Source organism: Eptesicus fuscus, chromosome 7 (genome assembly GCF_027574615.1).
Source record: "Eptesicus fuscus isolate TK198812 chromosome 7, DD_ASM_mEF_20220401, whole genome shotgun sequence".
Taxonomy (NCBI): domain Eukaryota; kingdom Metazoa; phylum Chordata; class Mammalia; order Chiroptera; family Vespertilionidae; genus Eptesicus; species Eptesicus fuscus.
Window position 1 is genome coordinate 80592869 of NC_072479.1, and position 18676 is coordinate 80611544.

Consider the following 18676-nt stretch of genomic DNA (forward strand, 5'->3'; position numbering starts at 1 on the left):
TGTCTGTGTTTAGATTGTCAATACCAGGCAATAGCAGCAAAAAATGGAATGCAAAAGCGACAGAAACCTCCTTTGGGATTCCTACGCATTGATATTGTGTAGATGGTGGTTGTCACCTTTCATATTGTAAGTCTACTTTTGGTAGTGTGTCAGAACAAGACAAAGGTCATATAGCGTAGAGCCTGTTATGAGCATTGATGGTAGGAAATGTTGTAGCCCATAAATGGACAAATTAACCCCTGCCATGCTTTAATAACCTATAAGACATCTTAAAATGAGCAAAATGGATCAATAACCTTATTTTTTTTTCTTTCCCATAAATTTATGAGCTGGAACTCTGTGATTATTCAGGTCAACATTTCAAAATGATTCCTTTTCAAAGTAAATCTTTGTCTCAGTGTACTACTTACTGAATGCACTTAGGCCCTTCTTTTATGTGAGGACTAGATTGTATAAACCTTATAAAGGAGAGATTAGCGAGATCTCTACCTTAAACAGGAGAGTGGATCAGTACTGACACCCTATTAAATGAGTCTGGGTGTGAGGGGTGGGGAGGAAAGGGTTACAAGAATTTCCAGGATTATGAATAGTCTAAATGAATTAGATAATTTAAAGACTCTTCTTGAATATTTCCTAGACGTATCTGCAGAAATCTTAGGAATGAATGTCTTAAGCTTAATTGATTTATGTGAAAATTCTTTTTGCCTGAGCCCAAATGTCACGTTGGAAAACCAAGGGATCACATTCTATATTTTGAAAAGCCCATGTTGTAAAATGGGACTTTGTTTCCCCTCTCAGAGAATCTTGTCCGACTGAGAAAAAGGGAGACCATGAATGTGGCTACAGGGTGATCTCTTGATCCTTGGACCATAGTGAGGAAAAAGTCTAACAAATGCATCGTTTTGCAGTAAATTAGATCAGATTTCCGCATCTCCGCACTCAGTCTGTGAGCTGACAGTTCAGTAAAACGTTCCCTTGTAAGGTTCGCCCTCTTAGGAAAAGGGGCAATAATTCATCATTAGGATTTCAGAGTCCAGGTGTAGATGGAAACTGATGGAGCCTCCAGCGAGGCAGGGAGGGTGCGTGGAAGAAGAAAATTTTATCTGAAGCCTAATTCCCTGGTTACAGCAGAGAATAATTAAGATAATATTGCTTCAAGAGTCCTTTAATGATTAAAAATCACATATGCAGAATCCATAAATCGGAGGGCAACAAACTGAAAGGCGGTAACGTCGGAGGACTGTTTTGTGCACGTTGTGGTGGAAAGTACACTCGTGGCAGCCCGCTGTACGGGCAGCCACCGGAGACCGGGACCATTCCAAGGACTTTGTTTAGATGCAACAAATCATTTGTCTGTTATTAACCCGGAGCTTGTAATTATGCAGATTGCCATAGATTTTCCTGGGCCTGGAAGTGAGATTGAGGGTTGTTCACAGTATAGCAGGCAGCTCAGGGCTGGCCATGCATTACTGAACTTGCCACATTTATCATGTTGACTGATGGCAGCAGAAGCAGGTCTCAGGTCCCAGTGGTTAATGTAGTGGGTAATTAACTGTCATTTGCCTAGTAATAGGCTGATGATCAATGGTTTGTGTGGAAACAAATTCTAATCAGGTAGCTGATAAATGCTCAGCTAGCGAGAGCAATTGAAATTGGGGGAAACTATGTCCAGAATTTCAAAATGGCATTGTGTGTGTATGTTTATTAGGTATGAGCAAACGGAGTCATCCTTGAACACTGCTTTCTCTCAGACCAATCGCATTTTATATCCACAAGTGCATCTATATTCGTGGAATAAAGAACTTTTTAAGATTTCCTTATTTCTCAAAAAAAAAAAATTAAAAGAAGAAAGAAAGAAGAAACAAATGCTCATGTAAGTGATGTGCCTCCTGAACAGATCACAGGAAGTACACGAAAAGTGAATGTGAAATGTTGGAATGAACGAAGAAATCTGCTGACAAAAGAATAGGATGAAAGCTTTAGTTTGCGATGGTTTCATTTTTAATGATTGCCAGTAGGAGATGCAAGGTATTACATTTTCAATGACATTCTTTTTTAAAAAAAATTTATTTCCCAAAATAGGGATTGAGAGCACAAAGGTTATTAGAGTTGTATTCCTTAAAATAAGCATATTGAAACGCTTTAAAGATTTCTTTTTTTCAGGGAAAAGAAGCATGCGACCATCTTTAATTTAGTCTTCTTGAATATGAACCTTGCTTACGTTTTATCGAGTGTACAGATGATGAAAAGCATTTATAGTTTCTACCCTCAAGGCGCTTAAGTTCTTCAAGAGACAATCTAACAAAAACATAAGCTTGAACGTTGATTACGAGTTTGGCCAGACACTTCGAAGCCGTTCTCATAACTCTTTCCAACAATCATCATTAGCCTGCTAAGAGGAAATAGTTATACACTTGAAAATGAACATGCATGCCCTAAGCAAAGGAGCATATCTTCGGAGTATATAGAAAGTAATAAGAGAAACTTCAGCACATTTGTGCGTAATCCTTAAATTCAATAAAACGAAAGGCTAAGATTCTTTAAAGTACATTTTTATAACTAAAATGAGTTTTCTCCATAGCACCTTTGAATTCATTAGTTTAGAACTGCTTTTAATTTGGTCTTTCCCATGAGAGCCATTATATTTTTCTCCTGTCAGCCTGATGCTGGAGAAAAAAAAGGAAACTGGCAGATGTGGTGTTTTTCATCTACTTTGCTTCCTAGTTAAAAAGTGCATTAACTACTATGCACAGAATAGTATTTGTAATAACTCTTTACCACCATTAACAATTTTAAAGAGACTTGGTTTAAATATTGCCAGTAAAAATGGATAAAATATTTTATTTTCTCCCATTAGGAAACTGAGGAGACATTTTATATTGTACTATATTTTAGGTCATTACAATAACTATTTACCGGAATCTACAGCAAATAGGATTTTTTTAAAAAAAATACCTTTTTCCCCCCCAGACAATTCCAGTGGTTTCTTACAGTATATTATGTTTCCACTTCTGATCTAGCTCTGTGTAGTTTATAGCCTCATTTACTTTAATGTGCTACCTGAATAACATAATCATAGCTATAACTATAGTATAGGGCCATAAGGTGCGTGCGCCTGTAATGATTTTTGACTACTTAAATGGCTTGTTCATAAATGGCCCTTTAATAATAACGGCAAACCATTTAGCAACTGGGTGACAAAAATAGGGAGCCATTCAAATGGGTCTTTTTTTTTCCAAGTAAGATGTTTAATGTGTGGCATTAAGATGAAAGTTACATTGCTTTTATATTTACTCCGGATTCTAACAAGTAGACTTTAGCTATGAAGTCACCCCTGTTGACTCCCGCGCGTGTGTAAGCTTCCCAATGTATTTGTCTTTTCCTTTGCTTCTCAAACAAGATGTGATTTTCATCAGGAAAGGTCAACTGAGTATGTATCGCCAAAGAATATTTATGTATATACCTAGGATAAAACTCGCTTGAGTACATCATACGGCATTGTGTATCAACAGCTTTGCAAAGTGTATTAGCGTCTTCTCTAGTCACCGTCTCCGATTTTCCTGTAAGAGTTTGAAGAAGAAAAAAATGTTTATTGTTCTAGGCTCTTCGGCGTGACGGGAAACTGCGCTGCCTGCAGTAAGCTCATCCCTGCCTTCGAGATGGTGATGCGTGCCAAGGACAATGTTTACCACCTGGACTGCTTTGCATGTCAGCTTTGCAATCAGAGGTACTCAGATTTCATTTTGTCTCCTAAAAAAACGGTGAAAGTCTCTTTTCTGGCTATTTATTTAACAGATGGGAATGATATCAGTGCACTTTATTTAAAGCAATTACACTCCGCATTTTTTTATTTTTTGCAAATGTTCATTCAGTGCCAGAAATGAACCACTGAGGAGGAAGGTCTCAAAACTGCATTTCTACGTAAAAGAAACCCATCACATAACAGGGCTTGATAGGAAATGAAATCAGTTCTGTAAACTTTTAGTCTTCTTATTATTCATTCTCTTCCTTGTTGTTTTTCTTTAAACCCTAGCCTGTGGATAGAGTGCTGGCTTGTGGACTGAAGGGCCCCAGGTTTGATTCCAATCAAGGGCACATGCCCAGCTTGCGGGTTCAATCCCCAGTAGGGGACATGGAAGAGGCAGCCAACCAATGATTCTCTCTCATCATTGATTCTCTCTTATCATTGATGTTTCTGTCTCTCCCTCTACCTTCCTCTCTGAAATCAATAAAAAATAAAAAGTACGTTTAAAATATCTTTACTTTTTCATACTACTTCTGTGAGAAAACACATTTTCACTGAGGCAAATAGGGATTTGTGGCAGGTAGTATTTTTCTTGTTGTTCATATTTATAGTTGCCTTACCTCTTGATTTCTGTTTTTTAATATTTTTATTGATTTCAGAGAGGAAAGGGGAATGAGAGAGAGAGAGAGAGAGAGAGAGAGAGATAGAGAGAGAGAGAAACATCAATGATGAGAATCATTGATCAGCTATCTCCTGCAGACCCCACACTGGGGATCTAGCCCACAACCTAGGCATGTGCCCTGACCGGGAATCGAACCTGGACCTCCTGGTTCATAGGTCGATGCTCAACCACTGAGACACACCAGCCGGGCTTGATTTCTTATCTTGAATTTTAACCTTGTTTTATATGTACTTTCTAAGTTGCTTCAAGTCTCTTTGTGAACAAGGCCAGAGATAGCTAATAATTAAACAATTATCAGCATTGGAGAGGCAGCATTGAAGAATAGAGTGTTGCACAGTATATCTAAAAACCTAATTCTGGTCTGAACTTTGCCCCTAATAATATGTCTGACCATAAACCAATATTAGCTCTCAGGACCTCAGTTTTCTCATTAATAACACAAGGGAGCTGGATTAGTCAATTGCAGAGAATTCTTTCATCTGAAAGGCTTATGACTTCATCCCGTTTTTCTTTATTGAAAGTTATAACTTTTATTTCCACTGGGAACTATATACTACCGGTACCTATTTTATGTGACAAATGCAAAGGATATTAGAATATTAAAATGCACACATCATTAACAATGTATTTCAAAAATTAGTACACTTGATGGTTTTAATGGAAATAAATCCCATGCGAGTGTGAAAACACCTGGACAAAGTATGTAATCAGAAAATATTAGTTGTGCCCAGTATTCAGTTATTGCAATTTGCTGTTTTACTGTTCAATGCAGCACCTTCTTATGAGGCCCTACAGAGCAGTAGAAAGAATATGATGTTACAGTGAGAACTGGATTCAAATTCCAGCCCCACCATGAATCAGCTTGTGACCTTGGGAATGTTAACCTCTCTGATTTTGTTTTCACACCCTTAAAATAAAGACAGTAATGCTTGTCTTACAGATTTTGAAAATAAAATCAAATAATTTATATAAATACTGGGAATAGGTTCTTAGAAATTAGAATTAGAAATTAGAAATTAGGAAATAAAACAATAGGTTCTCAAAAACTAGTTCTTTTACCTTGATATTTATAACTTACTTTTACCAAATAATATTTCACTAACTTGGTTTTTACACAAGATATATAGCTCAAGCTCGGCCGGCATGGCTTAGTGGTTGAGTGTCGACCTATGAACTAGGAGGTCACGATTCGATTCCTGCTCAGGGCACATGCCCGGGTTGCAGGCTCCATCGCTAGTGAGGGGCATTCAGGAGGCAGCCAACCAATGATTCTTTCTCATCATTGATGTTTCTCTCCCTCCCTCTCCCTTCCTCTCTGAAATCAATGAAATATATTTTGAACAGGTATATATGTCAATGATATCTCTTGCTAAATAGATATTCAGAATGTGACTCAGTATACATACCTTGCTGTATATAATTTGAACAGGAAATAATTGAATAAGTCATCTCACAACATCCTGAGTCTTCACAACAAATGCCTGGACTCAACATAGTTTATTCGGTCTACAGTGACATTTAACCAAAGATAAATTGTCAAATGCACATGTTGTTTATTGTATGTAAGGATATGAATAAAGAAACACAAATATCCACACATCAATACAGACACAGTAAAAAAGTAGACATGTGTACATGTGTGCGTACATGTACACACATGTGTATTAGTAGTAAATTTAAAATACTTCTGTTTACTTGTTACATTGATCCACTGATACCACCCACTAATAATACAGTTGTCATCATGCAATCATAACATTTACTGCTTTTCTACTTATAAATGGTTATGTATTCATAGTAGAAAACTTAGAGAATACAAAGGGATAAAGAATATCATCTCATAGCTCACTATTTTAAGAGAAAATATTTTAATATTTTGGTGTGTAGCCAGCTGTACAATTTTATGCATATATGACAAGTGATATATAGCATATACCTTATATTATAGGCACATTTGAGCAGATTAAAGGAAAGTAACAGCAAATAACCCTAATATTTAATATTTGGCCTTTTTATGTAATATAGTGTGCCTTTGTACCTGTCTTTAAAAATTCTTTTAAGCCCTGGCCGGTGTGGCTCACTTGGTTGAGTAAAATCCCATGCACCAAAAGGTCACAGGTTTGATTCCTGGTCAGGGTACATGCCAGGGTTGTGGGCTCCATCGCCAGTAGGGGCCATTCTCTCTTCCTCTCTCTCTAAAAACCAATAAAAAACATATTTTTAAAAATTTTAAAGTTCCCTTTAAGGTGTTTTAAATTTTCTTGTGTTCAGTTTTATGGATATAGCTTCATATAATAAATCATCAGATGTATAGAAATATGGCATCTCATTATAATTTTAATTAGCATTCATTTGCTTACTAGTGCCGCTTTGCTATTTCTTCTTTTAGGAGACTGCCTGTTTATGCCCTTTGTCCATTTTTCTATTAGGGCAGGCTTACCGGTTTTATTCATGTTCTACACAGAAAATTAAAACATCATTCAAGCGCTAAACCCAGGCTAAATTCTATTATGATGCAAAGTAATTGTAGGTTGTTAATGCTATTTACAAATCGTATTTTATTTTATTTCACCATTGAAATACACAGTTGCACTCACAATTAAGTCTGTCTCCTCAGTAGAACTCAGTCAAGTAAGACAAACACTCCTAAATTTTGACTCTAAAACTGTTCACCTTCTTATTGCTGCAAAATACTACTCTAATATCATTATTAAAGCACCTCATATATTTCTGTGTTCGCTTCATTTATTACATGCCACAATGGGACTGCATAGTTCCGGTTCTGCACAATTAGCACTTACTTACTGTCTTGTCACTTCAGCCCCAACAAGACAAACTTCTTTAATGCAGGAAGTCAGCTCATCTTCATCAGCCAAGCAAAGCAGACAAATTTTGTTACTCTCAATCCAGAAGGCTTGCAACATAGGAGAGATTCTGCTTTTACTTTGACATTTCCTTAGGAAATCCTCTTTAATAAAGCCATATGCCACATGAGCCTATCCTTTCAGTAGCCGAGTCTTTGTCATAGTATTGTTCCTTTTCCAAGTGAAACCTAAGGCATAAAGGTAATTTATAGGCACTTTCCCTTAAGCAAACTTTATTGACAACTGACATCGTATCAGACGTGTTTATGAATTTTATTTAGCAGTCATTCCATCTAACTTTTCAATCAAAGTACTATGAATAGCGTAATGTTTCTGAATGTTTAAAAACTATTGGCAATAATAAACGTTCAGGATGGGTTTCCCTTGAACAGTATATACCTTCTCTGCCCTTTTTAGAAGGCTCTGGCTAAAAACATAGAGTTCTGAATTAAACATCTAAAAGCTTCTCTATTTTCTAAAGGAAATCCGAGGAAGGTTCTTTCGGGTATCTTGTATAATAACTCGAGTCTCGTTCAGAACTGGAAAATTCTGTGTAATAGTTAATCTCTTAAATGTGAATAATCCCCCTCCCCTTAGAAAATTCTGTAAAACTAAATGATGGTTTTATAAGAAAAGGAAACGACATGCTTGCTTGTAATGGAATGGACTCAAATATGTAGACTTGTATAACATTTCATTTTCTTCTATTAAAGGATAAAAGCTTTGTGCTTGGCTCTGTAAGAACAGAGGGGAGTACAATTTAGTTTCTCTCTCAAAGGTATTCAGAGCTAGGGACTAGAGGGGACATCAGGGACTCACGGGAGAGTGAAATTGATGGGACACAGATCCATCCCAATGGACAAGAGGTCCATGCTGGGAGTCTTAGGGCAGCATCACAGGCTGATGTGCTGGGTTTCATGAAAGACTCCCCCTAGACTAGTTGGGATATAGGAAGTGTGTCTGGTCGGGGGTGGGGGAGATGAGGAAGCCAGGAAGTAGTGAGGAAATGGAATTCCCAGACAGATGGAGCAGCATGAAAGGCATGGCGCTGTGAGAACACACACACACACACACACACACACACACACACACACACACACACACACACATATATATATATATATATATATATATATATATATATATATATATATATATGGCTAATATGCTAAGTGTCCGTCCGACTGGTAGCTATGATGTGCACTGACCACCAGGAGGCAGACACTCAATGCAGGAGCTGCCAAGCTGCAGTGACTTGGCAGCTACGGTTCTCGGGTGACACACCCCAAAACCAGAGAGGAGGGAGCCCGATTCCTCCCAGGGCCGCGCGATTCCACCTTTGGCCGTGGGTTATGTTGTTCCTGGAGCACTGTTGGCCCAGAATCTGGTTTACTGCACACTTGCATTTGCGTTCCACACCCTGTACGACAGCAACTTTGCAGAGTGCCCTCTCGCACTCCAGGATCCCTCAAGGGATGTCAAAGAGCCAGTTTCGGCCCAATCCCCGCAGGCCAGGCCGAGAGTCCCCACCTGCCGGAGGGTCCCCACTCACTCCGCAGACACTGGGGAGGGACCATGGGAGGTTGGCTCCAGGGCGTGTCCCGCCCTACCTGCCCAGTCCCTCCCCGCCCCGCCGGCCACCTTCTAATTAATTTCCTTTCAATGTGCACGAATCCGTGCACCAGGTCACTAATCTAATATGTTTGGGAAATGAAAAGTAGCTCAGTGTGCTCAGAGATGAGGCCAGGAATTTGGTAGGGATGGTAGTGAGGAATGGAATAAGGAGCAGGAGATGAAATTGTAAAGGTAGAAAGTCAGTGACTGAACATTGAAATGAATACCAATTTAAATCACTGCATCTTAAAATACCTTTGTGATTGAAAGCTATTTGATCCTGGAACAAATCCATCTTAACCAATATTTATTGACCACCCACCCCAAGCGATAGTACAATTTATGGTAGTATTTCACAGGGATCAAAAGGAATAAAACTCATGTCATTTTACCTCAGCACTACTGTCCAGGTTGGGGAACCTATTACACACTTACAAGAAAATGTGAAATGCCAAAGCAAATGAATGACACACTAATAAGTAAGTGCTCTGGGAAAGCACGATGCTCCCTGATCAGGGAACATTGATGGAAGGAGTGGAAACTGAAGAATGTTCAGCATTTACGTTCCTATCCCTGGCTAGGTAACATTCTAAGCAAAGATGAAAAGATGATCATTGGCAAATAATAATGAAAGCACTTTTTTTTCCTACTTTATAGATGTGGGAACTTATTTTCAGAGGTGTTAAGTAACTACCAGAAGTGTGAATGTAGTCTGTGTCTTTACATGGTTTAAAATTAGTGCAACTAAGATTTAAATGCCTATCCCTGTGATTACACAGGCTGAGCCTGGTTTTTTATCATTATATTGCATTATTCAGACATTTTATTATTGCCTTTGCTATTAATAGATAACTTTTGAATGGGACTGATTCAATGTATCAAACATTATAATAAGATGCTTATTATATTATTTTTATTAGATTTATTGGGGTGACACTGGTTAACAAAATTATACAGGTTTCAGGTGCACAATTCCACAACACAATCATCTGTGTACTATATTGTGTGTTCACCACCCCAAGTCAGTCGCCTGCCATCTACATTTATCCCCCCTATACCTTCACCTACCTCTTCCCTCTCCCCATCCCCCTGGCAATCACCACACTTTTGTCCAGTGTCTATGAGTTTTTTCTCTCTTTTTTCTTTTTTGTTCAACCCCTCCACATACCCCTACCCAGCCCCACCCCTCCCGACTGCTGTCAACCTGCCCTCCATCCATGGAGTCTGTTTTACATGTACTAACTCATTTAAAACTCAAAATAACCCCTAAGTAGGTAGCATCATTGATCTCATTTCACAGACGAGGAAACTGAAGTACAAACAACTTAAGTAACTAATTCAAGGTTACACGATTAGAAAATGGTAGACCCAAGATCTGAACCTTGGCAGTCTGTGGACTCAGAGCCCTTATGAGGGCTGTTGCAAGAAGGGTATTTTATTGTCTGGCTACGTGGATAGAAATGTGATCAGATACAGTTGTGTTATAGTAAGGTAGACTTTGGACAATTTCTAGCAGAACTCAGGGTGCATGTAGTGTAACATGGTGCAGAAAAGATTGTTACGAATGAAGTGTGTAATGACAACGGGGCTGTCGTTGGGAAAAGACGGTAAATTTGTGCACAATTCTATCGTGATGGGACAGTGAGTATATACCTGCACCTCTTACTGCAAACAAGGCAAGTATCTAACACCTGAGGATGCTCCATGGGAAAGTAAAGACATTGGATATATGTGTTGAATCCGCCTCTTTTTAAAGTGTTGTGAAATGGAAATTAGTTGTAATTGACCATCACTAATTTCAGGGAAATAAGGTGACTAAGTTAACATTTTCATTTCTTAGGAAGTATGTTACATATGGAGGCTTCTGAGCAGAGGCTTTTGATAACCTGCTCCAAACTACTCTAAGCCCATATTTTATACAGATGATTTATTAACCAAACTTATTTCCTATACTTTTCAACTGTATAAGACCACATGATTTCAAGTAGAATCACTTCAAAAAATCTGGAAATTAAATTTGTTGTTAATTCCAAAACATCACGATTAGATGGTTTAAAAAAAATCTTTTTAGGCATCTTGACATATTTTTCTAAATAAAGGAAATATTAACTGAACTGCCTATAGCACAAGTAATGATGATTACTTTCAGTTTGCTTTCAGGAATTTTAGCCCTACCTATTAATATACTAGCAATGTTCTCTGGCCATCGCTGCTTTTAAAATATTTTTTCTTTAAGTGCTACATCTCTTAAGGAGCGAGTTATATAGCATTGGAAATTAGCCTGCCATACAAAAAATCAAAGTTATAGATCATTTTGTTAAGTGTCTAATATCTGCATTGCTGTTTCTTTAATTTCTTCATGCTTATATTTGAAACATTTTAAAGGAGGATGCCAATTTTAATTGCATCCCAACCATAATTTGCCTTTAACCATAGCTTTCCAGGCTGTTTTTTTGTTTGAGTTATGTGTATAATTGTGACATTCCTCACCCATGCTTCGTTTCATCCCGACCTTTAAGTCTAAATTGAAATGCACATAAAATGTACTTTATCCAGTTGATAATACTTTAGTAACTAAATATTCAGGTAGAAATATTTCAGATGAATTCCATGTATCTTACCATCTCATCAAATGGTAGGCAGGCCTTTTTAAAAAAAATTATGAAAAGGAATAATTATAACACACACACACAAAAAAATCTAGATAACTTTGTAGCCTCATGCTTTACTGCCTCCAGGTAAAAGCACAGGTCTTGAACCCAAAGAAGCCTGGTTCCTTTCCTTCATGTACCACATGCATCCTACCTATGAAACCATGGGCAGGTCTTAAAATTCTGGGAGGAAGCCTCCGGTTTTAAAAGTCAATGGTAATATCTGTAATCTAGGTTGCATGAAAGGAATAATGTGATCACCTGTGTACATGCTTTGTGTTATTACCTGGTAAGTACTTTATGAAAGGTGGCTATTATACTTACCGACATTTCAGCCATTGAAGTAAAGCTTTACATATTCCATTTCTACTCTTTATCATAAACTTGCAAAAGTGACTGATATTAGAGATAAGAAAAACTGAAGTTTCATCTTAATATCTTAAATGGAAAGTTGAGATTTGAGCCCTATTCCTTACAATATGCTTCTCTTCCTTTCATATATTTCTTATTATAACATCCCTACAATCCAGTGATGTAGCTGTTTAATCTTACCCTCAGGAAAAGTATGGAATGTACTTTATATCTTTTTTTTTCTCACTCTGATTAATCAGAGTTTATGAACCTACAAATAAAAATTATCTAAATTTCCAGGCCTCTGAAGGTAAAAATGACATGATAGGACATGACAAAAAAACACGTTTTTATTTAATAGTGAATAGAATTAAGGTGATTGTTAAAAGTTATGTTTAAAAATTAAAGCAAAATTGTAGACAATATGGAGTTGAAAGAGTTATTTCCAATTTAGATGTTTTTTTAGGAAAAAAAAAACCTCAGTAATATCAGCTGGAGCATGAGTGTTTTACTGAATTTATTTACTTTTGATATTTTATTATAGGCTTCTTAGTTCAAATTAATTGCAATATTAACATAAATTGAAAATTTTTGAACAGTAATCACATATATTATTCATGCTATTTTATATAATCTCAAAAAAGTTAAGTATTTTTTAAAATATATTTTTATTGATTTCAGAGAGGCAAAGAGAGGGAGAGAGAAAGATAGAGACATCAGTGATGAGAGAATCATTGATTGGCTGCATCCTGTACGTTCCACACTGGGGATTGAGCCTGAAACCCAGGCATGTGCCCTAGCCAGGAACTGAACCGTGACCTCCTGGTTCATAGGTTGATGCTCAAGCACTGAGCCACAATGGCCAGGCAAAAGTTAAATATTTAAACTGACTGTTAGGCCTGTCCTTTTCTTCAACATGTCTTAGTCCTCAAAATAATCTGCAAAAACTGGTCTATTCCAACACCACTTTTTAAACACAACATTTAAAGTTTACAGTGTGCAGCCAATAAAAAGAAGATGTACTCAAAATCCAAACTTGACTGTTCATTGCATCCAATAGTCTTGACCACACACAACTCCAGGATTTCAAGATCAGCACATGCTCTGTATTTTCAATCAACATCATCAGCAGGCAGTAATCCTGGGTGAAAAAAAAAGTAAATTCCACAAATAAACAGACCAATCTTCTTTAAGAGGAAAGCTAATTCTTTTCAATCTACTTTTTTTTATTACACCATTTTCCCCTCTATCTACTTAAGCTAGAATAAGGATAAATTTCCAAAGCTACCCAGTTGGAAAATAAATAGGTTCACTGTTTGTCTAGCATTCCAATCTTTGCAAATGTAAATCAGTCCAACTGCTCCTCATTTAAACTCTCAACTTCACAAAACATTAAAGGGTGGCTTTCAGTACACAGTTTAATCTATCCACTAAGATTTCTGCTTGAACATCCTTCGAAATAGACTATCTGATAAAGAGAGACCACTATCAAAGGTCAGTGAGGTCAACTTGTATAATTACAAGTAGTTTCACTGGGTCAACTCTACCAGACACTGCTGTTTGAAGGTTAAATTGTTACAATTAAAAATATATACAGATCTCCCCAGAGTTACTTTATTGTTAAATGTACCAGAAACTGCACAAGCATTTATTTCTGACCTTAATTGTATCCAAAGTGTCACCGTGGGGAAATTACACAAAAAGAGCACTTATTTTGTTTTATTGCATAAAATAATAATTAGCTCCTGGGCACTAGTTTATGTATCACATCAATATTAAGAAGTTTGTTCAGGTTATGCCCTTTGGTTTAATTGAAAGTGCTCCAAGAAATGACATTTACTATTTTATAGTTGATAAACTTGCTATAAATAAAGGAATATGGCCCAACATCAGAGTCTGGTGCTAAAACAACTTTCACTTCAGAATGACCACTTCCTAATTACTAGAATTTAATCACATTTTTATAACAAAGAGTAAAAGGAAGTTTTAAACGGAAAGCTTTAAAATGGGCTATTTTCTAATTGTTTGATTCATTTTAATGCCTTTACTTATTTTTTATGTAAAGTGGATAAGTGGCCAATCATGAAATCTTTCATAACCACTACAGTGAAATATCATCATTCCTTCTTGTTTTAATGATCAGTTCCATGTTATAGATCAGTTCCACTTTCTTTCTAATGCGGCAAAATAAATAAAAAATCACCTTTGCTTTCCTATATATTTTCCTCAATGTTCCTGTGATTTTTATATGTAAAGGTAGGATTTCAAAGTTCGTGTACAATGCTTTAGTTGCTGACAATAAAGGGAACTTTCGCAGCCAAGCTTTCTATTTCAGGGAATTACCATGTGAAATTATTATTAGGAAAATAAATCTTCAAATCTATAGGTCTGAGTGAAATGGTCTTAACACATTTTATTTTTTTAAAATATTTTCAGATTTTGTGTTGGAGACAAATTTTTCCTCAAGAATAACATGATCCTTTGCCAGACGGACTACGAGGAAGGTTTAATGAAAGAAGGTTACGCACCCCAGGTTCGCTGATCTATCAACATCACCCTATTAAGAACACAAAGCACTACATTCTTTTATCTTTTTTGCTCCACATGTATATAAGAATTGACACGGGAACCTACTGAATAGCGTAGATATAGGAAAGCAGGATGGATATATGAAATAAAAGGGGGACTGCATCTGTATGTAGTGATATTGCCCCAGTTCAGAGTTGAATGTTTATTATTAAAGAAAAAACATAATGTACATATTGCTGGGTTTTTTGCTTGCTATTCCTTTTTGTGTCACTTGGCATGAGATGTTTATTTTGGACTATTGTATATAATGTATTGTAATATTTGAAGCACAAATGTAATACAGTTTTATTGTGTTACCATTTGTGTTCTGTTTGCTTCTTTGTATTGTTGCATTTAGTACAATCAGTGTTTAAACTTACTGTATATTTATGCTTTCTGTATCTACCAGCTATTTTAAATGAGCTGTAACTTTCTAGTAAAAAATTGAAGAGCAAATCTCACTAATGATACACATATAGATAAAGCAAGTCTAGCAACATTAAAAAACTAAAAAAATAAAGACACACACAAAGCATTTTAAGCAACATTCACTATGATTGCCACCATGATTTAGTCTATCAGTGTTCTCTTTATAACCCCCTATTTTCAGGGGGTTAAGATCAGCTTTAAAAAATGCATAAAAATTTCATCTTAAAGCACTTTCATTTTATACCAACGTGAAAAGTGCCACTTTTAGAATAACTTTAAAGCTTAACAGTTATCCTTTTAATATCTTCTCTGTGTGTGTGTGTGTATGTGTGCGCGCACACGCGCGCTCTTTACCTATATTATGGTTTTGCTGTTTGTTTTTTTCAGCCATTCACCCCTTATGTGAACTAGTGCCTTTGGGTATCATGTAAATTTTTTCCAAAGGGTTACTTTAAGAAAGTATTAACACAATTATAAGGTAACTTAAAATGATTAAATTTCTTATACAAATTTAGCCCAGATCGCTCCATAAAAGCTGAGTGTTTAATAACTTATGGCCTGATAAATTTCTGGCACTAAAAGGATTTGAGTGTGAATCTACTGAAATCATGATAATGCACATTGACGCTATGATGATATTTGAGTAGTGAGGTTACTTTTGATCGGGCAACATAGTGCTCATAGAATCTTCTAGAAGAAGAGAAACAAAGGGATTGATAAAAAGCTGAGAACTGGTGATTATATATTTTTCTGTATTACATGCCACTTATTTTAATGTTTAAAAGTGAACACTTTAAAGTTTGATGTGTCTTACTCTTGCTTTCTGTAACTACCCACTCAGTATACATCACACTTAAAATGAAATCTGTCATTCCATTTTTTAAAGGTGAAATGTTATTCCCTTACCTACATGATAGCTGATAAAGAAGAAAATGTTCTAGAAACAGAAATTATGGAGACTGATTATTTAGATTATAATTTAAGAAATTAAAAATGAGTCTATAACACCCTCTTCCGGATTGCTCACATTTTGCTTCTTTGCTTCTGTTCCCTAGTAATAAAACTACATGTTAACAATTTAATCCCATGCAGGCACAAATGAAGCCTATTTTTACTAGAGCAAATTTAGTGCTGTGGTTTTTATTTTTTTCTTTACTTTTTTCTTGATCACTTGTATAGGAAACAATATTTCCCAGTGTTATTTACATACATATTTTGTCCTGCCAATATATGTATTGCAGATGAAAATTAAGTGTGATACCTGAGTTCTTGGTTTGGGGCCAAAATATTAAGCTGCAAATAATGCTGGTGTGGGTTTGAGTTGTTTTAAAAACAAAGCTTTATTATAGACATGCATGTAAATCTGGATATTGCCTCTCATTTTTAAGGAAATGATTCTGTGAAAAGTGAATGATATGTATTTTTACAAATGCTTCATGGTTAAGAGTGTTCAAGTCACATGTCCCCCAAATTTAAGATACACCCAGAAAATAAGATTTTAAAAATAGCTATTTGAGGCCCAGAACATAACTATTATTTTAGCCTTTGAGCCTTACATTTGTTTCATGAAAAGACTTGCATAGCCAAAACTAAAAACACCGAAACAAAACAGAACAACAAATGGTTGCAGGGGAAATAGTGAGAAATGGTTTTCATAACACTGCAGCCCAAATAGCCCCCTTTAAGAGTTGCTTGACATTCATGTGGATGTACAATTTTAATTGCCAGTATCTTTTTCAAATGATCTTCTAAATATTTAACTGTTTTTGCATATGCTAAGATCAATATGTCAAAATACCTGTAAACTGGGAACAAACTGTTCAACTGTCCTTCGGACCCAAAGACCAAACCACGTTTTTTTTACTGCCTTTTATTTTGCATAATCCTTTGGGAATTAATTCTTATGCTTTTCCTACGAAGGAAATTACTCACCTGGATTAAAGATTAAGGCCTTAATCTCCTTAGATTATCGTTAATCCCTATGAATTTGTGAAACAAGACAGAAATAGGCCCTTTTGTAACTAATTGCCCATAAAGAGTAGCATTTTTGACCTGAAGTATTAAGCTAATTGTCTTGACTATTCCAAGTCCCTGAATTGTTGTCAACTTTCCTCTTTGTGTTGTGTAGCCCTGATGTCACGTAGCTTGTTATCCGATGCCTCCAGTAGGACACCTCCAATGGAGCTTTGATTTCTCAAGCAGGGAGAGCTCCCTTCCTAATGTGCATCATGCATAGGCTGCCTCTGATGAAGGACCAGGAACCTCCAGTTCACCAGAATGCTGGCTGAGTTTAAAAGCTGACCTGTGTTTGTAATGTCACTTTCATCTTGCTTAATAAATATCTGCTGGATTCTTTCATTCATTTTTTATATTTGGATTTATGTTTTTAATAAAAGGGGTATGACACTATTTGATTGCTCTTAATTGGCAAAAATCTAGATGACATCTAGAAAGCATGCATTAAGTGCATGAAAAAGGAAAAAAAGATGTAAGGACATTGGCTTTTAAAGGGTAAATCATAAGCATAAACAAAGTAGCTCAAATGCTTTCTCCAAATTGTATATTTAAGATCTCTGAGCTAGGTAGTTTACTGCTATTTACTTTTGTGGGGAAAATAAAGCTGTCAAAATGAAGGTAGCAATTACTGGGTATAATTTTGAACATACATACAAATTTTAAGTGATCTTTCTGAAAGCAACTGTGTTGGCAGAATAAATTTTAAAATCTCTCTTTTCTGTACGATGAATTAAAGCAAAAAACTCAATCCTACATTTTCAGGGACGAGATGGTATGCCTTACCTGAAACTGGGTGCTGAAGGTTTTATCTGTAGTCAAACCTACCATATACAAATGGCTTCCTTTTAACTATCCTTTTAGGCAAACACCCTCAGAATAGTCAAATAATTTCATACAAGTGATATAGTCTCAACATGCTCAGTGTTCACTTCAGTAAGTTGCAAATACAATCTGCATGTTTATTGTAATAGGCCATTAGCACAGAATACAGTTTTAGCAAAAGCCTTTTGATGATTACTTTTTCTTAAAAACACCACGCTATCTAATAAAGAGGGAATATGCAAATTGACCACCACATCGTGACAAAGGTGGCGGCACCCACAGCCACAAGATGGTGGGGCCCAGTCCCCTCAGCCCCACCAGTGTCCCCCAGTCTTTTCAGCTCCGCCAGGGGGGTGGCAGGTGTGTGGTGCGGCTGGATCCACCCTCAGCCCCCCAGCCGTCCAGGGCTGGCCCAAAGCACAGGCAAGCCTCAGATGGTGGCTGCCCAGCCGCCCAGGGCCGCCCAAGGCTCAGGTAACCAAGGCCAGCTGAGGCTTGCACTGCCAGCAGTGGCCGCAGCAGAGATGTGATGGGGGTGTCGCCTTCCCCTGATCGCCGGGTCACCTCCCACCCCTGAGGGCTTCCGGACTGTGAGGGGGGCAGGCCAGGCTGAGGGACACCCCCTCCAGTGCATGAATTTTCATGCACCAGGCTTCTAGTCCTATATAATAAAAGCTTAATATGCTAAGTGTCCGGTGGTCAGGTTGGCTACTCAACCAATCAAAGCATAATATGCTAATAAGATGCTAAGGCTGCCTAACAGCTCGCTATGATGTGCACTAACCACCAGGGCGTAGGCAGTTTGACTGGTCAACCAGTCTCTATGATGTGCACTGACCATCAGGGGGGCAGATGCTCCGACTGTAGGTTAGCTTGCTTCTGGGGTCTGGCCAATCAGGACTGTGCGAGATGGGCCAGACACGCCCTGGAGTCT

At 37.1% G+C, this 18676-nt stretch overlaps 1 protein-coding gene across 2 annotated transcripts in view; it reads left to right on the forward strand.

Moving 5' to 3' along the window:
* Positions 1–17248, forward strand: part of LMO3 (LIM domain only 3) — a 53781-nt gene extending 36533 nt beyond the window's left edge. Inside the window, exons 3-5 of one of the 2 annotated variants that reach the window (XM_054718501.1) lie at positions 3602–3727; positions 14344–14440; positions 17033–17248. In XM_054718501.1, coding sequence (XP_054574476.1) covers positions 3602–3727; positions 14344–14440; positions 17033–17038 — 229 coding nt within the window. In that variant the 3' untranslated portion in view covers positions 17039–17248. Of the gene's footprint in view, positions 1–3601; positions 3728–14343; positions 14450–17032 lie in introns of those variants that run through there. The other variant, XM_008140458.3, reaches the window with a different exon arrangement.
* The last annotated feature ends 1428 nt before the right edge of the window (positions 17249–18676 follow it).